This window comes from Agrilus planipennis, unplaced genomic scaffold (genome assembly GCF_000699045.2).
Source record: "Agrilus planipennis isolate EAB-ADULT unplaced genomic scaffold, Apla_2.0 scaffold45, whole genome shotgun sequence".
Lineage (NCBI taxonomy): Eukaryota > Metazoa > Arthropoda > Insecta > Coleoptera > Buprestidae > Agrilus > Agrilus planipennis.
The window spans coordinates 944,786-963,014 of NW_020438890.1; the positions used below are offsets into that span (position 1 = coordinate 944,786).

General features: G+C 32.6%; 3 protein-coding genes across 3 annotated transcripts in view; 1 reads left to right on the forward strand and 2 right to left on the reverse strand.

The window, feature by feature from the left end:
• The first annotated feature begins 2,724 nt into the window (after nucleotides 1–2,724).
• Nucleotides 2,725–4,571, forward strand: LOC108735322. Its single transcript, XM_025981840.1, has 2 exons — nucleotides 2,725–3,248; nucleotides 3,301–4,571. Exons 1-2 carry the CDS (start codon nucleotides 2,856–2,858, stop codon nucleotides 4,471–4,473), a joined length of 1,566 nt encoding a protein of 521 aa, XP_025837625.1. The 5' UTR covers nucleotides 2,725–2,855; the 3' UTR covers nucleotides 4,474–4,571.
• Nucleotides 4,572–4,641: 70 nt separating this feature from the next.
• Nucleotides 4,642–6,278, reverse strand: LOC108735326 (homocysteine-responsive endoplasmic reticulum-resident ubiquitin-like domain member 2 protein). The gene is made up of 3 exons (XM_018467242.2): nucleotides 5,963–6,278; nucleotides 5,525–5,898; nucleotides 4,642–5,459 (listed from the first exon to the last, which is right to left on the reverse strand). Exons 1-3 carry the CDS (start codon nucleotides 6,095–6,097, stop codon nucleotides 5,054–5,056), a joined length of 915 nt encoding a protein of 304 aa, XP_018322744.1. The 5' UTR covers nucleotides 6,098–6,278; the 3' UTR covers nucleotides 4,642–5,053.
• A 6,725-nt stretch (nucleotides 6,279–13,003) lies between these two features.
• LOC108735341 (facilitated trehalose transporter Tret1-like) overlaps nucleotides 13,004–18,229 on the reverse strand; it is a 32,248-nt gene continuing 27,022 nt past the window's right edge. The window contains exon 2 of the mRNA XM_018467275.1: nucleotides 13,004–16,611. Within this exon, the coding sequence (XP_018322777.1) occupies nucleotides 15,238–16,611 (1,374 nt within the window). The 3' untranslated portion in view covers nucleotides 13,004–15,237. The remainder of the gene's footprint in view (nucleotides 16,612–18,229) is intronic.

Genomic DNA, 18,229 nt, shown 5'->3' on the forward strand with positions numbered 1-18,229 from the left:
TGTGTATAATTTTAATTTAAAATCAATTGATTTGAAGTTTTACAGTAGCTATACTTATTAAGTTGGGTTTTTAATAGCAGTTGTGTTTAGGTTGTATACATTTTTTTAAGTAATAATTTGCATAGAAACTGTAATTAAAAAAGATTAAAAACCAACCCTAACGCGTGATAGTGCTTTAGATATTGGAGCATTTTACACAAATGACATTTGAAATTTAACAAATGATTAGGAATTTATAAAACTCAGAAGCTATTATATTATATTCACTTCCGGCGTGCTTTAGTAATCATAGCAATGTATATTTGCCTCTTTGCTTTACTGTGTAAAAAACAGCAGGTAATTGTAAAAAAATGTTCTGAGTTCAGTTTAGTACTCTTGGCAACGCCCACCAGGGCTGTAAAACTTCGATGGAAAGGTGGCGAGGGTCACATGAATCGAGTTTCGTCGTAACGGAGACATAACCCAACCGAACCCTAGCATACTCATTAGTATTATATCTCAACTACTGTTTATTGCATAGTAAAGCGTCCTTTACAATCGTGTTCGTAAACTCATAGGTTTTCTAACGATGGGTCAATCTTAGTGGGTACTGCCCCAGACACTACCCCTGCCAATATTCTTTATGTTAAACACTTGTAAACAAATATAAATTAATTCTAAAATAACTTTTCATTTACCATACACTCGTAACGATACTGCATGATGTAATGTATTGTACTTTATTACTTAATTTGATAAAAATTTTGCTAAACACGTTAGAAAATAGTTACACATTGTGTGGTAAGAATTGTATTACTGTAAAAAACGATCAGTTTATTAAATACATGAGTAGTTTATGAACTTGGTTATTCACCACGACATGTAGTAACTATTTTTTAATGTATTTGTTTTAATTAAAGATAGAAAATAATTGATTTATTGTAGACAATTTTTCAAGGCTAATAAAAGAAAACGTCCATGAAATGTAATTGATAAAGAGAAAATAATTAAAAACAATTTTGTAGTAATTTGTAATTTTGTAATTAAAAATGCAATGGAGTTCTTCATAAAGATTGTATGTATTCATCATATTTATATATTATATCCGATTGTGTTGTATATCGTATGACTTAAATTTTAACGTAATTAAAACAAATAATATCTGGTATCATACGTACATCAGCTTAAGATTTCTCATTGATTTGAAAACGATACAAAAAATTGATATATGAAACTAATTTAATGATTTCCTCTCTTCTTACATGGTCCATTGTATTTAGATTATAAACGAATTTTAGTATTATAAATTGTCTGTTACCTGTTTCATTACAGAAAAACAATTGTAGGAAACCTATTTTCAGTAGGCATTTCAAACAATTTATGAGTTAAATGTATTAATATGATAATATACCGCCTTATTGGCGATTGAAACTCGTTTCCCTCATCATGAGTCATAATGACATTTTAAACAGCTACTTTTTTTTTCTTAGTTACTCGAAAAGTGCAATTTTTGACTGTTTTGTCCACGACTAATTAGTCATTGGGCATAAATCATGAATATTGTAGATAAGGAGTCCAACCCTCATATGTAATGACAAAGAACTAGGCATAGGAGTGTGATATGGCTTGTTTAATAAGTAATGATAAGTAAGTAAAAACGTCACTAAGTTGTGCTCGTTGGTACTCTGCGCAAGTTTTATATAATTACATAAAGAATGAAATGACTCTTTATTTATAGTATTAATTAGATTATTAATAACTGCTATGCTTTCATAGGTGCTAATAAAAGTTGTTGAAAAAATACTAATTAAACATTATTGATAATCAAACCAACGTATATTATAATTAGACAAATGATACTGAATGTTAATGGATAAGTAAAAGTAAAAAAAAAGTTTCCTTCTCTACTGAGGGCGGGCCAGATTGGGGATTAAAATTTGATTTTTTTATCCATAAACAAGACCAGCAAACAATTGCTATTGACAAATAATAAATAAACGATTAGAGTAATTTAAAGTTTGAAAATAATCATGGTGGTGGAGGGGCAGCCTCTTGGATTATTGGACCTGCAACTTTCTGGTCGTGTGAATCGGACACCCAAATTAGATAAACCGCTAATTTGAACTTTACCAATAAATTGTTCGTCGTTTATGGGTTCTCAATATAAACCATTTATTTTGTTAATGGATGCTGGGGGAAATTCAGTGTCTCTTTATTCGAAAGATACTGAAGTTATAAAATAATTGACGCCATCGATTGCGCGTCATTGGTACCGTTTGAATTTGAAGACGAAAGCTGGCAAAGATTGAGCCCACTCAGCCAGACTTATCTATGGTGTTCATTGTGAGTCATAAATTAATTAGAGATATATATATATTTATATATACTGTCGTAAGTATTTATATATATCTAATATAGAAACAAAAAAAAACGCAGTGAAAACAAAATGCCTTGTGTAAATAGTCGTGGAATGAGAATAAAATGGATGGTCCAAAACGCCTTTAAAGCATGCGAAACGACAATTTGTGACCTTTTCAGAAGCCTTCATAATGGGGAAACCGCATTAGGCCATAATCACAAAAGTAACGCATGCCCTCTCATGAATGCCTAATTAGGAAAACGTGTCTGTGTTCTGTCGGAGCTACCTGCGACGCGCTGATGAGATCCGAAAAATCGAAATCGCGATCCGCGTCTGGCAGTTTCGACAGAATACAGACCACTTCGAATTATTTTATTCGNTTTATATAACCGTTAAATATACAAAATACAAAATAAAAATCACACCATAACCCAAAAATTTAATAAAAGTAGCGCCAAAGTTTTCTGTTCAGGAAGTGTAATTACTAAAGAATACTTACGATACATACACTTTAATAATGTCCGAAACTAATAGTGTTGAGAATTTAGAATCAGACAATGACGATTTAGGATCACATAATGCACAATCAGGGGAAGAAGATAATATAAATGCTGAATCTGAAGCAAATAATGGTGAAGTAAGTGAGCAATCTAAATTAATTAAACCTAAAAAAATAGTACGTAATCCGCAACCTAAACTAAATGCTGACACATTGAGAGGGCCAAAAGGACTTGTTGCTCTGGAAAGTCTTTTCGAAAATGTTAAATTCAAAGGACCAGGACATGAAGAAGAAGATTTGAATCATTTGATGAAAACTTATGAGTATTGGTGTAACAGGCTTTTCCCTAAATATCCATTTGATGAATGTATATCGAAAATTGAAAAATTAGGCTCAAAGAAAATTATTCAGGTACATCATTTAAATTATTATTTATTTATTATTTGACTCTTATATTTTGCAGACTTATGTAAAGAAAATGCGCCTTGGTATGCTTGATGAAGACCATAATGAGAATGATGTTGTGGATGAAAATGAAGAAATTACAGAAAGAGATGGATGGGATGAAATTTTTGATAGTTTAAATAATGAATATTCAACCTCAAAACAAGTACAACAATCAGAGCCAGTTCCTCCACAATTCCATATGTCTGATAATGAGGTAGAAGTAGTTCTTTCTGAAGAAGCTAAAGAAAGAATACGAAAAAATCAAGAAAGAGCTAAAAAGATTAGAGAAGAAAAGCTTAAAAATAACCAACTGCAAGGTAGTAATTTTAGCAGTGAGAATACAATTTCTAATATTGGAGATGTGGAAATATTAAATGCCAGAGAATATCAGTGTAATACTGAAAATGATGTAATGAATATAGATATTATGGAAACAGATTATGTTGTAAGCGAATCACGAAAAAATCCAATGTCTGATGTATTAAATATTAATTCTGACCATTTAGTTGTAATTGATGCCAACATAAAAATTAGTAAGAGACAGTATGAAGAAAATGCTGTAGTAATGGATACAACTATATCTAATAACAAATGCAGTCCTCTTGTATCAGATATAATAGTACCAAAAACCTCGGAAGGAAACCTAAAGGAAAATATGAGAGTAGAGGAAACAGTGTCATTACCCAATCAAGTAAGACAATCAAAGCAAGTTTCTCAGCAGTTTGATACATCCAATAATGAGGAAGAAGTAGTTCTCTCTAAAGAAGTCGAAGAAAGAATAAGAAAAAATCAAGAAAGAGCTAGAAAAATAAGGGAAGAAAAGCTTAAAAATAACCAAATGCAAAGTAATAATGCTGGTATGGTGAATATCATTTCTAATATTGTGATTAATCCAGATACGGAAACAGATTTTGCTATAAACAAATCAGAAAAAAATGTGATTTCTGATGATTCAAATATTAGTTCTGACCATTTACTTTTATTTGATACCAGTACAAAAATTAATAAGGAACAGTATGAAGAAAATGCTGTATTGATTAATACAACCACATCTCTTGGCAGTTGCAGTCCTATTAGACCAGATGTAATACAACTAAACAAGTCAGAAGAAAACGTAACGGAGAAAAGGAAAGTAGTAAAATCTGAGAGTGACTTTAATGAAACAGCTAACATAACGGTAACAGATTAAAAAGGCTTTTTGAACAAAAATTTAATTACAATATTTTTCAATATTGACAACTATAATAACTATATTGTGCTTATTCAATCTTGACTGAATTGTAAGCAACTCTATGTAATAGATATAAGATTTTGTTAAATGTATAATAGATTTTGTATTACTTATAAAAATAAGGAAAAACTTGTCATTTAAAGAGTTTAAAAGTTTAATGAAATTATATGATTCGGTGTGCATTTTAAAATTACATTATGTGTTTAGTAAGCCACCTTTAGTTTCAATGAATGTCTTAATTTCTTGAACGCCCAATGATCCGTTAATACTCTTTTTATTACACAAAACTGTCTAGAAAATAAAAATTTGGAAAAGGTACATTCAACATATAAATACAGTTATTATGGAGATGAGAAACAACTTATTAATAAGGACTATACAAATTTTTCATATACAATGTAAAAAAGTAATATCACAAATATTAATAAATGTTGTCCTATAAAGCTATCTAAGGAGCAAACATTTATATACCAACTACCGCCCAAACGAAAAACATGAGAACCAGAAGTTCATATTATTTAAGAAAGAAATATGAATATTATACAGCATTTGGTATTTCTGGAATTAAAGAGGCAAAAAATGTGGTGAAAAATGTCCACATTATAGTCAAAACTGATGGTGAATGTTCTATGTTTTGATGGTCAGCAGGAGTATTGTTGTTGTTGTTATTGTTGTTTAAGTTTCTAAAGAATCCTATTTGGTATAGATAAAAGACAACACCCAACATCAACACAACTATAAAACGTAAAGGACTTGAGTAGAAATACACAATACTGAATAGCACCATCATTCTAATAACCATGTAGAAAACATCAAGCCAGTCTCTTTCTGGAATATCTGGATCTCTTGCAGCTGCAGCAGGCCTATTTACTACCTGAGGCTGCTCAGCAACATTTCTTTGATTTACATTTCCTGTTGTATTATTGTAGTTAGGATTTGTAGCTCTGTAAAACAAAAATACACCCACTCTCAGTCCTGAACTAGTTACATCATTTAATATACAACTTACGAGTTCATGTATTGCATCATGTATTGTATATAAGCTTGTTGCATCCATGCCATCTGAAGGGCATATTGATTAGAATCTATTTGATTGTAATTTGGAAATTGGCTCATATTAGGGTATTGGAAATTTGGCACTCTTTGTTCTCTATTTACATCACTACTTTCTGAGGCTACATTACTGCTAGAATTTGTACTTGAAGACATTCTACTTGTTATACTTGACGGTGAAGATTGACATTTAAACATATCATTCTTTGAAACACATACTAAATGTACTGTATGAACTTCTTGGCCCTCATACTGTCGTAAAATATCTTTCAAGCAAGCTGTATCCGGGAGTAATTGGCCTGAATAAATAAGCCTCTGCTCATGTTTCGCCTAAAATATAAAGATTTAATAGTTAATGCTAACAATAACGAAACTAAAAATATTAAAAACATACCGGTTTACTGGGGTGTACCTCGGATAAATGTTGTTTAAGTTTATTTATAGTCCATGACAATTCACATTTGACAGTTTGATCTTCAATTTGTTGATTAGGAACTTTCACTATTAATGTTACGGGAAAAGCCTCCATTATGATGAACGTATTCTATTAAATGCAAGTATACTATTAAATTTTGTTGTAAACTTCACAATTTATATCTCAGAGGGATTTAATTTGTTTTCACTGGTGAAAATCTAGAATTGCGTCTTCTATTTATCATAAATAAACTATGTGTACAAATATACATGTATTCGTTAACTCAGGAAGTTCATGTATTTGGCTGTTTTTGATTGGTTAACGTATCGGGTCTTGTCATGTAAATTCTGACGTTTCGAATGACGTAGGCATAGGCGCATTATGTACACGTGGAGGCAAAAGTAATGTAAAGTTTGGGAAAGAAAATAATATATGCATGTATGTAAATACGAATATTTATCCTAGCAATTATGGTAGGAATTCTTAACATTCCAATAAAAATTCCAAAAAAAGTTGAAATGCACTTTTACAAGTAAATGATGTTTTGAATAATTCGAAATAATTAAATCGATTTCTAAATTATCTCTGAAATAAATATTAGGTACTTAACTGATAAAGAAATTAACACATTCGTTTTTTATTCTTTGTCAAATTCGCAAAGCAAAAAGATTGATTGAGTTTTAAAGGTAAGGATGTAACTGTGTACAAAAACAAACTTTCTAAGATAATTTTTATTCTTTGAATTGTAATAAAGCTTCTAAAAGCTACACTTATTATATAATAAAGATTTCTATTATTATAAAGACTTAAAAATTATTGTCAAATACTTGGGAACCTTTCATTATATATTATTGTCTCGTATGATTATTGAATAAACCTAAAGAAGTAATAACTTCAAAAATTTATTCTATTACAAAATTTATTTTTCTAAAAATTTTTAATTTGGAATCTTAAGAAAATTTTCTAAAAAATAGATATAAATATTGTCTTAAGATCACTATTTGAGCTGATTGGAATTTATTTCTACATCGTTTGATGCCTACTTTTAATGATTATCGTAATATCATTCTAAAGTTTGCTAAAACTTCACTAAACTGCTAGAAAACGGCTTCTATCGAAAATTTTATTCATTCCAGTAGCTACGAAACGCCTGTAAATACCTACAATACGTTTTATTTATAGATGCACCTGTTATTATTTTACTTTTTCTGGTATTGTTAAATTATACAGTTTCATCATTAGCGTTAGGCAAAATATTTCAAGTTAGGTATATAACATTTGGCGTATATGTATTCTTACAACGTACCATTTGCTGTATTTCTATACTTTACTATTATAGTCCAGAGGATGATAGTTTTTGGCTTCGAATTCTTTCGGGCAAGACCGATTGACGTGAAATTTGGGAAGTAAGTAGGGAAAAGCTCAAGGATCAGAAGTTATATATAGTGCCAATGTGTGCTTTTACCTTAGGGGTGGTTGCCACCCTTTCTAGAAAGTGAAAATTGGCACCCTTAAAATAACTGCAGAAATCTATAGTGGAATGAATTCTAAGCAAAAATGTTCGTAATATATTTTTATGTAATTCAATGCTTTCCGAGTTATTCGCAATTGAAATTGTTCTTTTCTCATAAAAAAAGCATGTTTCGGTACTGCTTTTCACAAATAACGTAAGANGGGAAGTAAACCTACTGTGCAGAATCTTTATACTGTATTGTAGCTAAGCAATGAGCAGGTGCAAAGGAGCAGCCAATAAGATTTAGGCACAAATGTATGGGCACTACCCATTTTGTCTGAGAGGCTTTACTCCCCTCGTCTATAGTGACACTTTATGCTCCGTCCCTGTATTACTGTCCTATCCACTGTTTGCAAATTCAAGCAATATTTGTTTTCTAGTTGTTACAGTGTCTGATGAATTCAATACGTTCTTATGACTATCGGAGTTCAACGTATATAATTACTGCTGAACTACTGTTTGAATTGAATGACCTTGATTGCATCAAATACCGGAAGTAAAATTATTTAAAAATGCTATTCCTCAATAAATTAACCTAATAAATTAATATATTATAGGAAATAATCAGTATTTGCCCAGCCTAAAAATAATCATTAAGGTACTTATAATATATTCTAGCTTTAGAATGTTTATTTTTTAAATTAGTTTGATTTACGTTGGATAGAAATTTGGAATTTCTGAAAAATTTCCTTTTTTAAAAAACAATGTACGTAAAGAATGCATCTACTTATATAATATTGTACAAAATTTTGTTGTTTTTTTATTTTTCTACGATGTATATTATTTGAGATATCGTCGTAAGTTGCAGGTCTTATAGTCCTTGAAATTACCTGCAAATTTAGTTCTGTGCGATTGGATTTCTGTAAAATTGAGGATGTTACAGCTAAATAACCGATCATTTTTTCAAACATTTTGTAGTAAGGAGTAGTTCCTATAGGTCTGTACTTATAAGAACTACTCAACGTCGAAACGTTGCAATAAAGTATAAAAATTATTATTGTCAAAGAAGACATTTTAATTCATTATAAATGCACCATCAAAAAAATTGAAACGGTTGAAATTAATTTTTAGTGGGTTTTGTTATTGAGGGTGGTTTTTAAGGGTTGAATTATCTAAATTACTCATAGTTTACATACCAGCATATGAACGAAAGGTTGTTGTACACATTGGAATATTATTTTATCAAAGATTGCTTAAATATATTGTTGTTCAATTTTTTGCCAAAACGGGTTGTTCCCAATCCTTAAAAATAAAATACACACATCAGATACATATAACTGTCATAGAGGAGGATAGGATAAGCTTAATTATCAATTTTCACTGAAAGAATTCGGAGGTAATTCCTTATTGTTATACCGTTATCCATTGGACTATTACTATTAAAACTGATGATGCTAAGGGATATTGCAAAAGTCTATGAACCTTGACTTTAATTTTTACAAGTGTTCATAAACACATCGTCTTCTCCTTTTGATTGGTTTAGTTTATAAGATGCACTGCTTAGATATAATTTGGTTCCAATTTTATGATTAGTGTTAATGCTAAATAATGACTTTGCAGAGAGATAAATCAGAACATATTTTCATTTTCTTTGATTTAGGCATTAACAAATGATCCTCTAATTGTGGAACATTTTGTACATAGGTACATACATTCACACTTATTTACATTAAGCAATGGAGACAATTAATAAAAATATAGTATAATAAAAGACAATCAACAAGTAAGCTCAAAAAGTTGTTGCAGTTTTTACACTTATTCTGGAAACATCCAGCAAAATATCTTTATTTCTAGATACACGTGATATTTATCATAAGTAATAAGTAGGTACTTGAGACCTTTCATGAAATTGATAGCTTCAATAATGATAAATTATCTTTTTTTCATATGTAAATTGTAAGTGAAAAAAACGTTTTTATATATCCATTGTAACAAATTCACTTTCATTATCATTTTAAAGGACAAGGACAGAGCATTAGTAACGTATTAGTACATTAATTAAGGTGTAATTGCTAACCCTTAAACCTCCATGGTGCCACCATGGTGTAAGAATAATAATATTTTAATTTGTTAGGTTAATATTCTATAAGACTACATTATAAATTTAAAATAGAAATATTTCAAGAAAACTGTCCAAACCAAAAAAATATGTAAATTACTATAATCTTCCCATAACTCGCACAATTACTTAGTTTCTTTTAATTTTCTAGGAATGGCGAATTACTGAATTAGTTTTGCTAACAAACTTTTGGGAACATCATAAATGCAATCGACTTCTACAGTTCGAACTTCCATAATATGAAATCTTGTCTAACTGGGATATTGTTTTGTTCCCTTGACATATTCCAAACTTTTTAGTTTAAATTTCTCAATTTCTGTAACTCACAATCATATCGATGTTATCATTAATCAAAATCTGATATACCACCAAGCGATATAATAAATAATTTACTATGGCAATAAATCAAATTAGGATAAACGATCTATCCCAATACAATCTTAATTACCAAATTTTATTAGGTAGGTTTTTTATTATGGGTACTTAATAAATTATTATTGCTGGTGTTTTTGTTTTTTTTTTTCTCTGGTAAAATTATCCAATGTCATTATCCTCTAGTATTGCGGATCCAAAGCGGGTACCCGGCCCATTTCTAGTATTTAGTATAGGTATTTAGAAACGATGTATTTAGCGATATATTGACTATATTTTTAAATTTTTCGGGTTTATGTAACAAAAGTCAAGCTGCATTTGAATGCATCATAACCACAGTAAAAACGTATAAATATTCTATACAGCAGATCCATCCACTCTTTTGATCTGCCTAAAATCCCGACATTTTTTGCGCTGGACTACCATATACGAGGACGGTTCAATAGCTTTACCGACTTCACGTTGATACTCTATAGTTCTATACCAGAGCCGGCCAAACTCTGCTCCTAGCGCTCCTAGGTGCTCCTGCAAGAGCAAGCGAGTGAGGTATACAAATCTACTATCGCCATTTTTCCTCATGAGGCAAAAGAGACAAGTATAGTGAAACTTTTTTCTTCGTAATTCTAACCAAAAGGCTTGGTTACGGAGGAAGAGAGACTGTCTCTGTCACATACAATGTAGTCGCTCCTAAGAAGTCAGTTTGGCCGGCTCTGTTCTATACAAAACAAAAGAACTTTTGGATGTTTCATTCCCACCAGTCACTAATGCTGGTGGGCGGGCAGTCCCTCCGGACTACGCCGGAAGGTTGGGCGGAAGGCCCTCTTCAGCCTCCTTTCAGAAATCGTGGGAATGGGTGGGTGGTGGTTCGAATGAGAAAGATGAGACGGACGAAATGAAGACAGAAGAGCATGAAAGATTATCTGTGGAATATTACTGCCTCAGCATTTGCCTAAGTGATCCAAGGAAACCACAGAAAAATATGGACCAAGGCAGACGGACTCGGAATCGAACCGACGTCCTCCCGAATGCTAAGCAATGGTCTAAACCTTTAGGCCATGCCGTTCTCTGCTTTATATAAGTCAGCCTCTGCTTAGCGGGGAACTCGTTGAAGTGGTAATGCGTCGTTAGGAGAGCGAGGTATGGGTGTGGCCGGGAAGTAAACCTACTGTGCAGAATCTTTATACTGTATTGTAGCTAAGCAATGAGCAGGTGCAAAGGAGCAGCCAATAAGATTTAGGCACAAATGTATGGGCACTACCCATTTTGTCTGAGAGGCTTTACTCCCCTCGTCTATAGTGACACTTTATGCTCCGTCCCTGTATTACTGTCCTATCCACTGTTTGCAAATTCAAGCAATATTTGTTTTCTAGTTGTTACAGTGTCTGATGAATTCAATACGTTCTTATGACTATCGGAGTTCAACGTATATAATTACTGCTGAACTACTGTTTGAATTGAATGACCTTGATTGCATCAAATACCGGAAGTAAAATTATTTAAAAATGCTATTCCTCAATAAATTAACCTAATAAATTAATATATTATAGGAAATAATCAGTATTTGCCCAGCCTAAAAATAATCATTAAGGTACTTATACAGTAATCAATTTAACTCTCTATTTGCGCGGATTGAGTTCAACTTGTTTGACCTTCTTACTATGCGTCAATTTAAAATCACAAAGTTCGCGTGCTCAGAATCTTTTTCGGAAAGTGGGAGATGTGTAAAATTGTTATTATTCACAATATTATCTATATATATATTTTTATTTTACCTTTCTTTTATAGTTGTATCGTTGAATTATCAAAATATGCACAAATAAAGTCAAAGAATAAACGAATGTAGTCGAACCATTTATCTATTTTTGATAATGGTCGTATCAGCCGAAAAAATATTGTTGAGGCAAAACAACAACTGTGCGAAAACGTGTCGGCGTTCTTCGTTTCATTTCTATTAATAAACATGTTTCACAATTGTTGTACTGTTTGAATTGTATTAATAAAATGGGATTACGTAAATTGGTATCTACTGATGTTCGAAAGATCTTTGCTAATAGTGTAGTTTAAAATGTGCCTGAATCAGATCAAGTTTAGCGAAAAGTGTAAAAAGGCATGGTTCATTCACGGTAAAAAGATTCTATACAGTAGGTTCACTCCTTTGATCTGCCTAAAATGCCAACACATTTTGCAGATAATCATAATTTAAATCTATATGCGCTGAACTGTCATGTACGAGGCGTGACTGAGAAGTGAACCTACTGTATAGAATCGTTATACTGTGGTTCAGTTGGGCATGGATCTTATCATTCTAGATATCTTTCAGAAAACAAATCCAAAACAATCTAAAATTTTACCTGCCTTTTTTTGGGTCAATCTCGGTATCAGAAAAAGAAACAGACCGTACATGCAAACTTCATTAAAAGGTTTTACGGAGTCTTAATCATATTCTTGTAACTAAGTATTTATTTTTATTTCTATTTTGTTAACAACTTCGAAGCAGCAGCCAAAACCTATAGGCTCCTGCTTGAGTACACGCCCGTAGGAATTACGTATTTGAAAATTTTCCATTTATTAACCTCCGATGGAATTAATTAATTATCCATGCAAATGGAGGGATTAAATGCGGTATTATTAATATTGTGTCCATTTGCCTATTCATTGGACGTATGTACAATATTTCATCTCAACAATTTTCTTTATACTGTATTAGGTACATAATTTTGTCTTTCATAGTATTCAAGCACACGGGCGTAACAAGAGATTTTTCGAAGGGCGACAATATTTTCAATAGCTGTAAGCTTATATAGGTTTAATACGTTTGGTTTCTATGTTTTAAACTTTGTGTCGATTTTCAATGTGAAATTTATGTTAAAATAAGAAGTGTTTTATCTAATTTTAAAAAATTGTTAACAAGACAAACTAAAACTAATAATGTTTTTCTAGACGATTGCATCAAAAAGCTAGACGCACACGAATTTCCAAACATTGAATTTGTTAAGGTAGTGGGAAACCATTTTAAAATTAAATAAATAAACATTTCATAACTGATATGTGTCTTCTTTCTAAAATTATTTTATCTTTAATTTACTGAAGTGCACTATAAATATATATTTATTTTCGACAAATAAAATCGGAAAGTGGTCGTTAACTTAATTATCGGAGCTGATATGAACGGGAGGGAACTCGGCTAGTACCCGGGAGGGAATTCGACTATATATTTTAACCAAAACTACCTGCGGGAGGGAATTCGGCATCACCGCTTGCCTCTACCTAACTTGCGAAAAAAATTTTTTCAACATATTCGTAAAGTAAATTTTTCTTGAGCTAGCTTTATTTAAACTGAATTTATCATTAAGTATCCTGGTAAAAATATCCTGTATTTAGTTTGCCTCCGCAATTTTTGCTTTCATTTGCATTCATTAATAATCTTCGTTCAGTTGTAGTCTTTTATTACCTTACGATGACTAAAGTTCTTATGCGTTTTCTAACCGTGCAGTACGCCGTTGTATACGATACGCTATCTTCTTAAGTTTGGGAAACTAAAAAAGTTTAAATTAGATCACGATTAACTGAAAATAATCTATGCCAACTGTAAATGGTTAGATGTTAACTTCGTACAAGATTTTTTATACATCTCTTGCTAAAATTTTATCAAAAATATAATTGGATATGCAAATTTTGCGTCTTCGCAATTTTTTTTTGCGTAAACGTGGTGGTGGGAAATGCCTCTCATCTTTATATTTTAAAGTGAAATAAAAATCTAAAAAGTAGTTTCTCTGAAATATTGACAATATAATGGACCATAGAGAAGAATGATGTACAAGAGTCTTAGGCACAATAAAATTGTCTACAAATTGAGAGTTACTAAGTTAATATAGGTCAACAAATAAAAAAGTTATTGTAAAAAGAAACGTGAAAACTGGGTGTTTTTAGTCATTCGTATAATTTTGAAAGAATTAATGTAAGATCGATCAAACCATCTACATATTTTCTGTTATGTGAATAGGTGCAAAAAGTCAGTGCTGTAGGTGCAACAGTTTTTGCGAAGTCCTATTTATTTCTCTCACTAGGATAAAAAACCATCAACTTTGACTTGTTCCACAGTTGCCAATTTTTCATAAAAAAGGTTTAACAACTCGCATTCTAAAGTTGGAGTGTTTACACAAATATGAATCTGAAAATTAATAACCGAATTTTTTAAATAAAAGCCTTAAAATTGTCAACTAAGAAAAAGTAAAATTTTAACTATGGTTTTCTTATAAACAATTAGAATTACTTTTTTATTTTTAATGTTCGATCTTTTTTATATACACAATTGATTTGGACCTCTGACGATGACGAAGTAAAAGATGAAGGCAGATACGAAATCGTTCAAATGAACAAGAAACAAATCTTCCACAATTTGATTATTAAATGCAATTTGTTGACATTATTCTTCTCTACGATCCATAATTTGACAAATATTTTAGAAAAAACTATATTCTTGATTTTACTATTATAATAAATTAATGAAGCGGAATTTAATTTTTGAATCTAAAGATGACCAGCCTTATCTATCTTCGCATTCAACACATTTAGCTAAAAAAATCTCTTCTATGAATGCTTTAATTTTCAAAATACGTATTCATTGGCTTATATTATTTTCGCTGGAATTTTCGAGAGAACCTGTTCCGAACGCATTCTACAAATAATTTAATATCTTTGATTACAGAAAAATTGTTAATGTAACACTAAATTTAAAAGCAAAGATAAGCAAATACACTTAGACTTTCGGATTTTCATGTCTTTATTTATTAAACAGTTACAACGTTTCGACCGTGTAGTTATCTCCAGTGGTCATCAGATAACTGACAGATATGGAAGTCCGAAAGTCTAAGTGTATTTCTAACACAACCATTAAGTTCAAACTATACGAAGTTAATTTTTCTGCTTTTTATTTTATATCTTAGCTTCATCTACTTAATTTATTTTTCGAACGAGAAACAGTAGGAATTAACGAACAATCTTTCTATTTGAGGCAGATACCCAGAAAATATTTTTGAAATGCTTACCTTCTGTTATAATTTTAGTAACCGTGTTCATTGCAAAATTTTATTTATGTAGGTTGGTATTTATTGAGCTATTTGCCATGATATGCGTCGTTATAATATTTTGTTTCATACAAAAGGTCAAAATAACATTTCCGTTTCACTTCAGAAATTATTGTTTAGAATACGTTGCAAAAAATTTGAGCATTTTATTCATATGCCAATCCAAAGTTGATTTTTAAGTTGCAGGTGATTTAATTCAAAATACAAAAAAAGGACAGTGAAATCACCTGGTACTGGTATCAATTTCATTAAGATCTCTCCCTTTTGTTTCTGGTACACAACACACTATAAAGCACAAACCAGACACAGATACAGCCGAGTAAAACCAAAAGGCCCCGTGAAGACCGAAAAGTTCTTGAAAATCAATAAACGTTTTGACTCCGGCAAAAGCGCAAAGATAACTGAAGGTTGAAGCAAATGAGGTTCCAATTTCGCGGTATTCTAAGGGAAAAAGCTCACTAACAAGTAACCAGGAAATGGGACTTATGCCTAATGAAAATGCAATCGTAAAAACAAGCACACAGAGAAGAGGTATCCAGTCTAATTGGGGTAACGTTGAGCGATGAGCATCTTCGTAGTAGGCAAAAGAGCCAAAAGAGGCTAAGGCCAAAGACATGAGCACACTGGAGGCCACCAATAAGGGTAACCTACCAGCTTTATCTACAAGAAGCCCAGATAATAGTGCCGACAAAAACTGTACCATAGCTACAGCGATGGCGGCGCTATGAGGATTGGTGCCACCAAAGGTTTGCCTAAACACACTAACCACGTAAAAATTAAAAGCGTTTGCACCAGAAAAGCGTTGAAAGAACATAAGACCGCACGATATTAATGTAGAACTCCTCAAAGTGCTAAGTAGTACTACCGGATTCCTTCGGACCCTTTTCGAAACAACGTACGACTTAAGAATGCCTAACTCCATTCTTAAATCGACGTTATTTCCTCTTAAAACTTTCAACGATTCTTCAGCTTCGGCATCTCTTCCTCGCAAAACAAGCCATCCTGGGCTTTCCGGCGCTTTCCAAACAGCTACGCACATTGCTGCCGGTGCAAGAGAGATAATACCAGCGAGATGACGCCAGTTTAGGGCTGCTCCACAAGCAAATGCTATTAAGACCCCTATAAGCCCGGCTACTTTCAAGAGAGCACTAAGTCCACCACGGATTGATGGAGTGGCAATTTCACTTACATAAACTTGAGCGGCAAGTTGTACTATGGCTACAAGGAAACCACTTAAGAAAGCAGCAAAACAAATCAGCTCTACGTTAGAAGCTAGAGAGATCATAATCCAGCACCCAGATAGAGGTGCTCCAGCTAAAAGTAGGGTACGCTTTCTTCCCCATCTCATTGCAGCCCCTCCAAGGGGAGCTCCAAATAAAGCGCCCAGAAGAGAGAGACTTGCTAGCCATGATGCCTCCTGTCCACTAACAGGGAAAGAATTCGCATCTCTTTGTTGCAAAGATGCTATGGCCGGAGAACTATAGCCCTTTCCCAAACCAGCAGAGAAAGGGCCAAGAGACACCGCCAAAGCAGCTAGAATTTGGCCCATGCATTGTGGCTGCCTTGTTACGAAAAGGTGACCCCCAGGAGACGCCAGCTAGAAACAACAAAGTATTATAAATTTAAAAATCCATCATAATATTATAAAAGTGTTGAAGTTTGAAGTACCAAACTATTAAAACGATGTTAACATGTGTTTTTGTAAAATTACCCAATAGTCGATATAAATTAGATAAAGAAAGGTCATCATTCGTTGGTATGCCTTAAAAAGCTTTATATACTTAAAAGCATTAAGGGAATATCATGGGAAAAATGGGGTACAGTAACTGTTATAGAAAAAATCCCCAAGATTACGATTTACTCTGCTTATACATGCTTTCATTTGTTACCATAATCGAACAAAATAATTCGAAGTGGTCTGTATTCTGTCGAAACTGCCAGACGCGGATCGCGATTTCGATCTTTTTGGATCTCATCAGCGCGTCGCAGGCAGCTCCGACAGAACACAGACCAACCTTTACCTGCTGTCTTAACAGCGCGTTTTAGAAAATACTACAAATGGCGCGGTGAANGCTACGCCGGGATTAGTTTCAGCAAGTAGATATCCATATTTTTAAATGGACCTTGTTGGAGCATACGTAATCCTCAAATGTAGCATCGTACTACAGATGGCGCTCACCACGCCATTTGTGGTATTTTCTAAAACGCGCTGTTAAGACAGCAGGTAAAGGTTGGTCTGTGTCTGTGTTCTGTCGGAGCTACCTGCGACGCGCTGATGAGATCCGAAAAATCGAAATCGCGATCCGCGTCTGGCAGTTTCGACAGAATACAGACCACTTCGAATTATTTTTTTAGTATTTCTTTATGTTTTAAAAACGATAAATGGACAAATGGAATTTCTCGCTTGTGCTTTTCTATTGTCATATTGTAAAACATGCATTTGAATTTAAGACTGTTTTAATAGAAATCCTGGCCAGTATCCGGAAAATTCCGAAAAATTTGTGTCATTAAGCTTCCGTCACTGTTTTAACTAGTATAAAAGTGGATACCAGTATCCCAAGCCTAAACATATCGTAATATATTTATTGGTATAAGAGTGTACGGTCGATATTGGACTAATTGATTTTACCTAACATAAGAAGAAAAAAGTACATATTAAATTACTTGGGAATAGAATCATGGTTGATCGCATGATAGATGAGCGTTAATTATATACTATTTAAGTAAAATTTTAAGTAGTATAATAACCCAGTATTTTTCGAATGATATAGGTTTCATTCGCCCTTTTTGTAATAAATACCAAAAAACATTGAATAAATTTCGAGATTCACGTATCTCTATAGTATGTCTGATCAGTACTCCGAAAAAAATTAAGGCAGAAGAAGGTACATGGAAAAGAAGTAGGATGGGCTATCTCTCACCACTCTGTGATATACATAAATATGACCTTACCGAAACACCCAACTTCTCCGGTAATGATGACCAGGATTATCTAGTGTATTTGTGTAACGCGGTGTCCCTACTTGCTGTGGCAGAGTTCTATACGGAAACACGGGCAAGGATGAAATGCACTGCCGGTTATTTCAAACGGCGATAGTAATGATACAATTCGCAAAAGTAATGGAAGTACGTCTTGCTAGGTATGACGTATTTCGATAATGCAACGGATGCAGGGAATTCTCTCTTAAAATCTTCCATCTTCCAATCCCTATTTG

What these genes read in the sequence shown, in the direction of transcription:
- LOC108735322 (XM_025981840.1), top strand. Translation starts at nt 2,856, where the DNA reads ATGTCCGAAACTAATAGTGTTGAGAATTTAGAATCAGACAATGACGAT. An exon ending in GCTCAAAGAAAATTATTCAG is followed by an intron (nt 3,249 to 3,300) that starts GTACATCATTTA and finishes TATATTTTGCAG; the next exon opens with ACTTATGTAAAGAAAATGCG.
- LOC108735326 (XM_018467242.2), bottom strand. Translation starts at nt 6,097, where the DNA reads ATGGAGGCTTTTCCCGTAACATTAATAGTGAAAGTTCCTAATCAACAA. An exon ending in AGGTACACCCCAGTAAACCG is followed by an intron (nt 5,899 to 5,962) that starts GTATGTTTTTAA and finishes TTTATATTTTAG; the next exon opens with GCGAAACATGAGCAGAGGCT. An exon ending in ATGATGCAATACATGAACTC is followed by an intron (nt 5,460 to 5,524) that starts GTAAGTTGTATA and finishes TTTGTTTTACAG; the next exon opens with AGCTACAAATCCTAACTACA.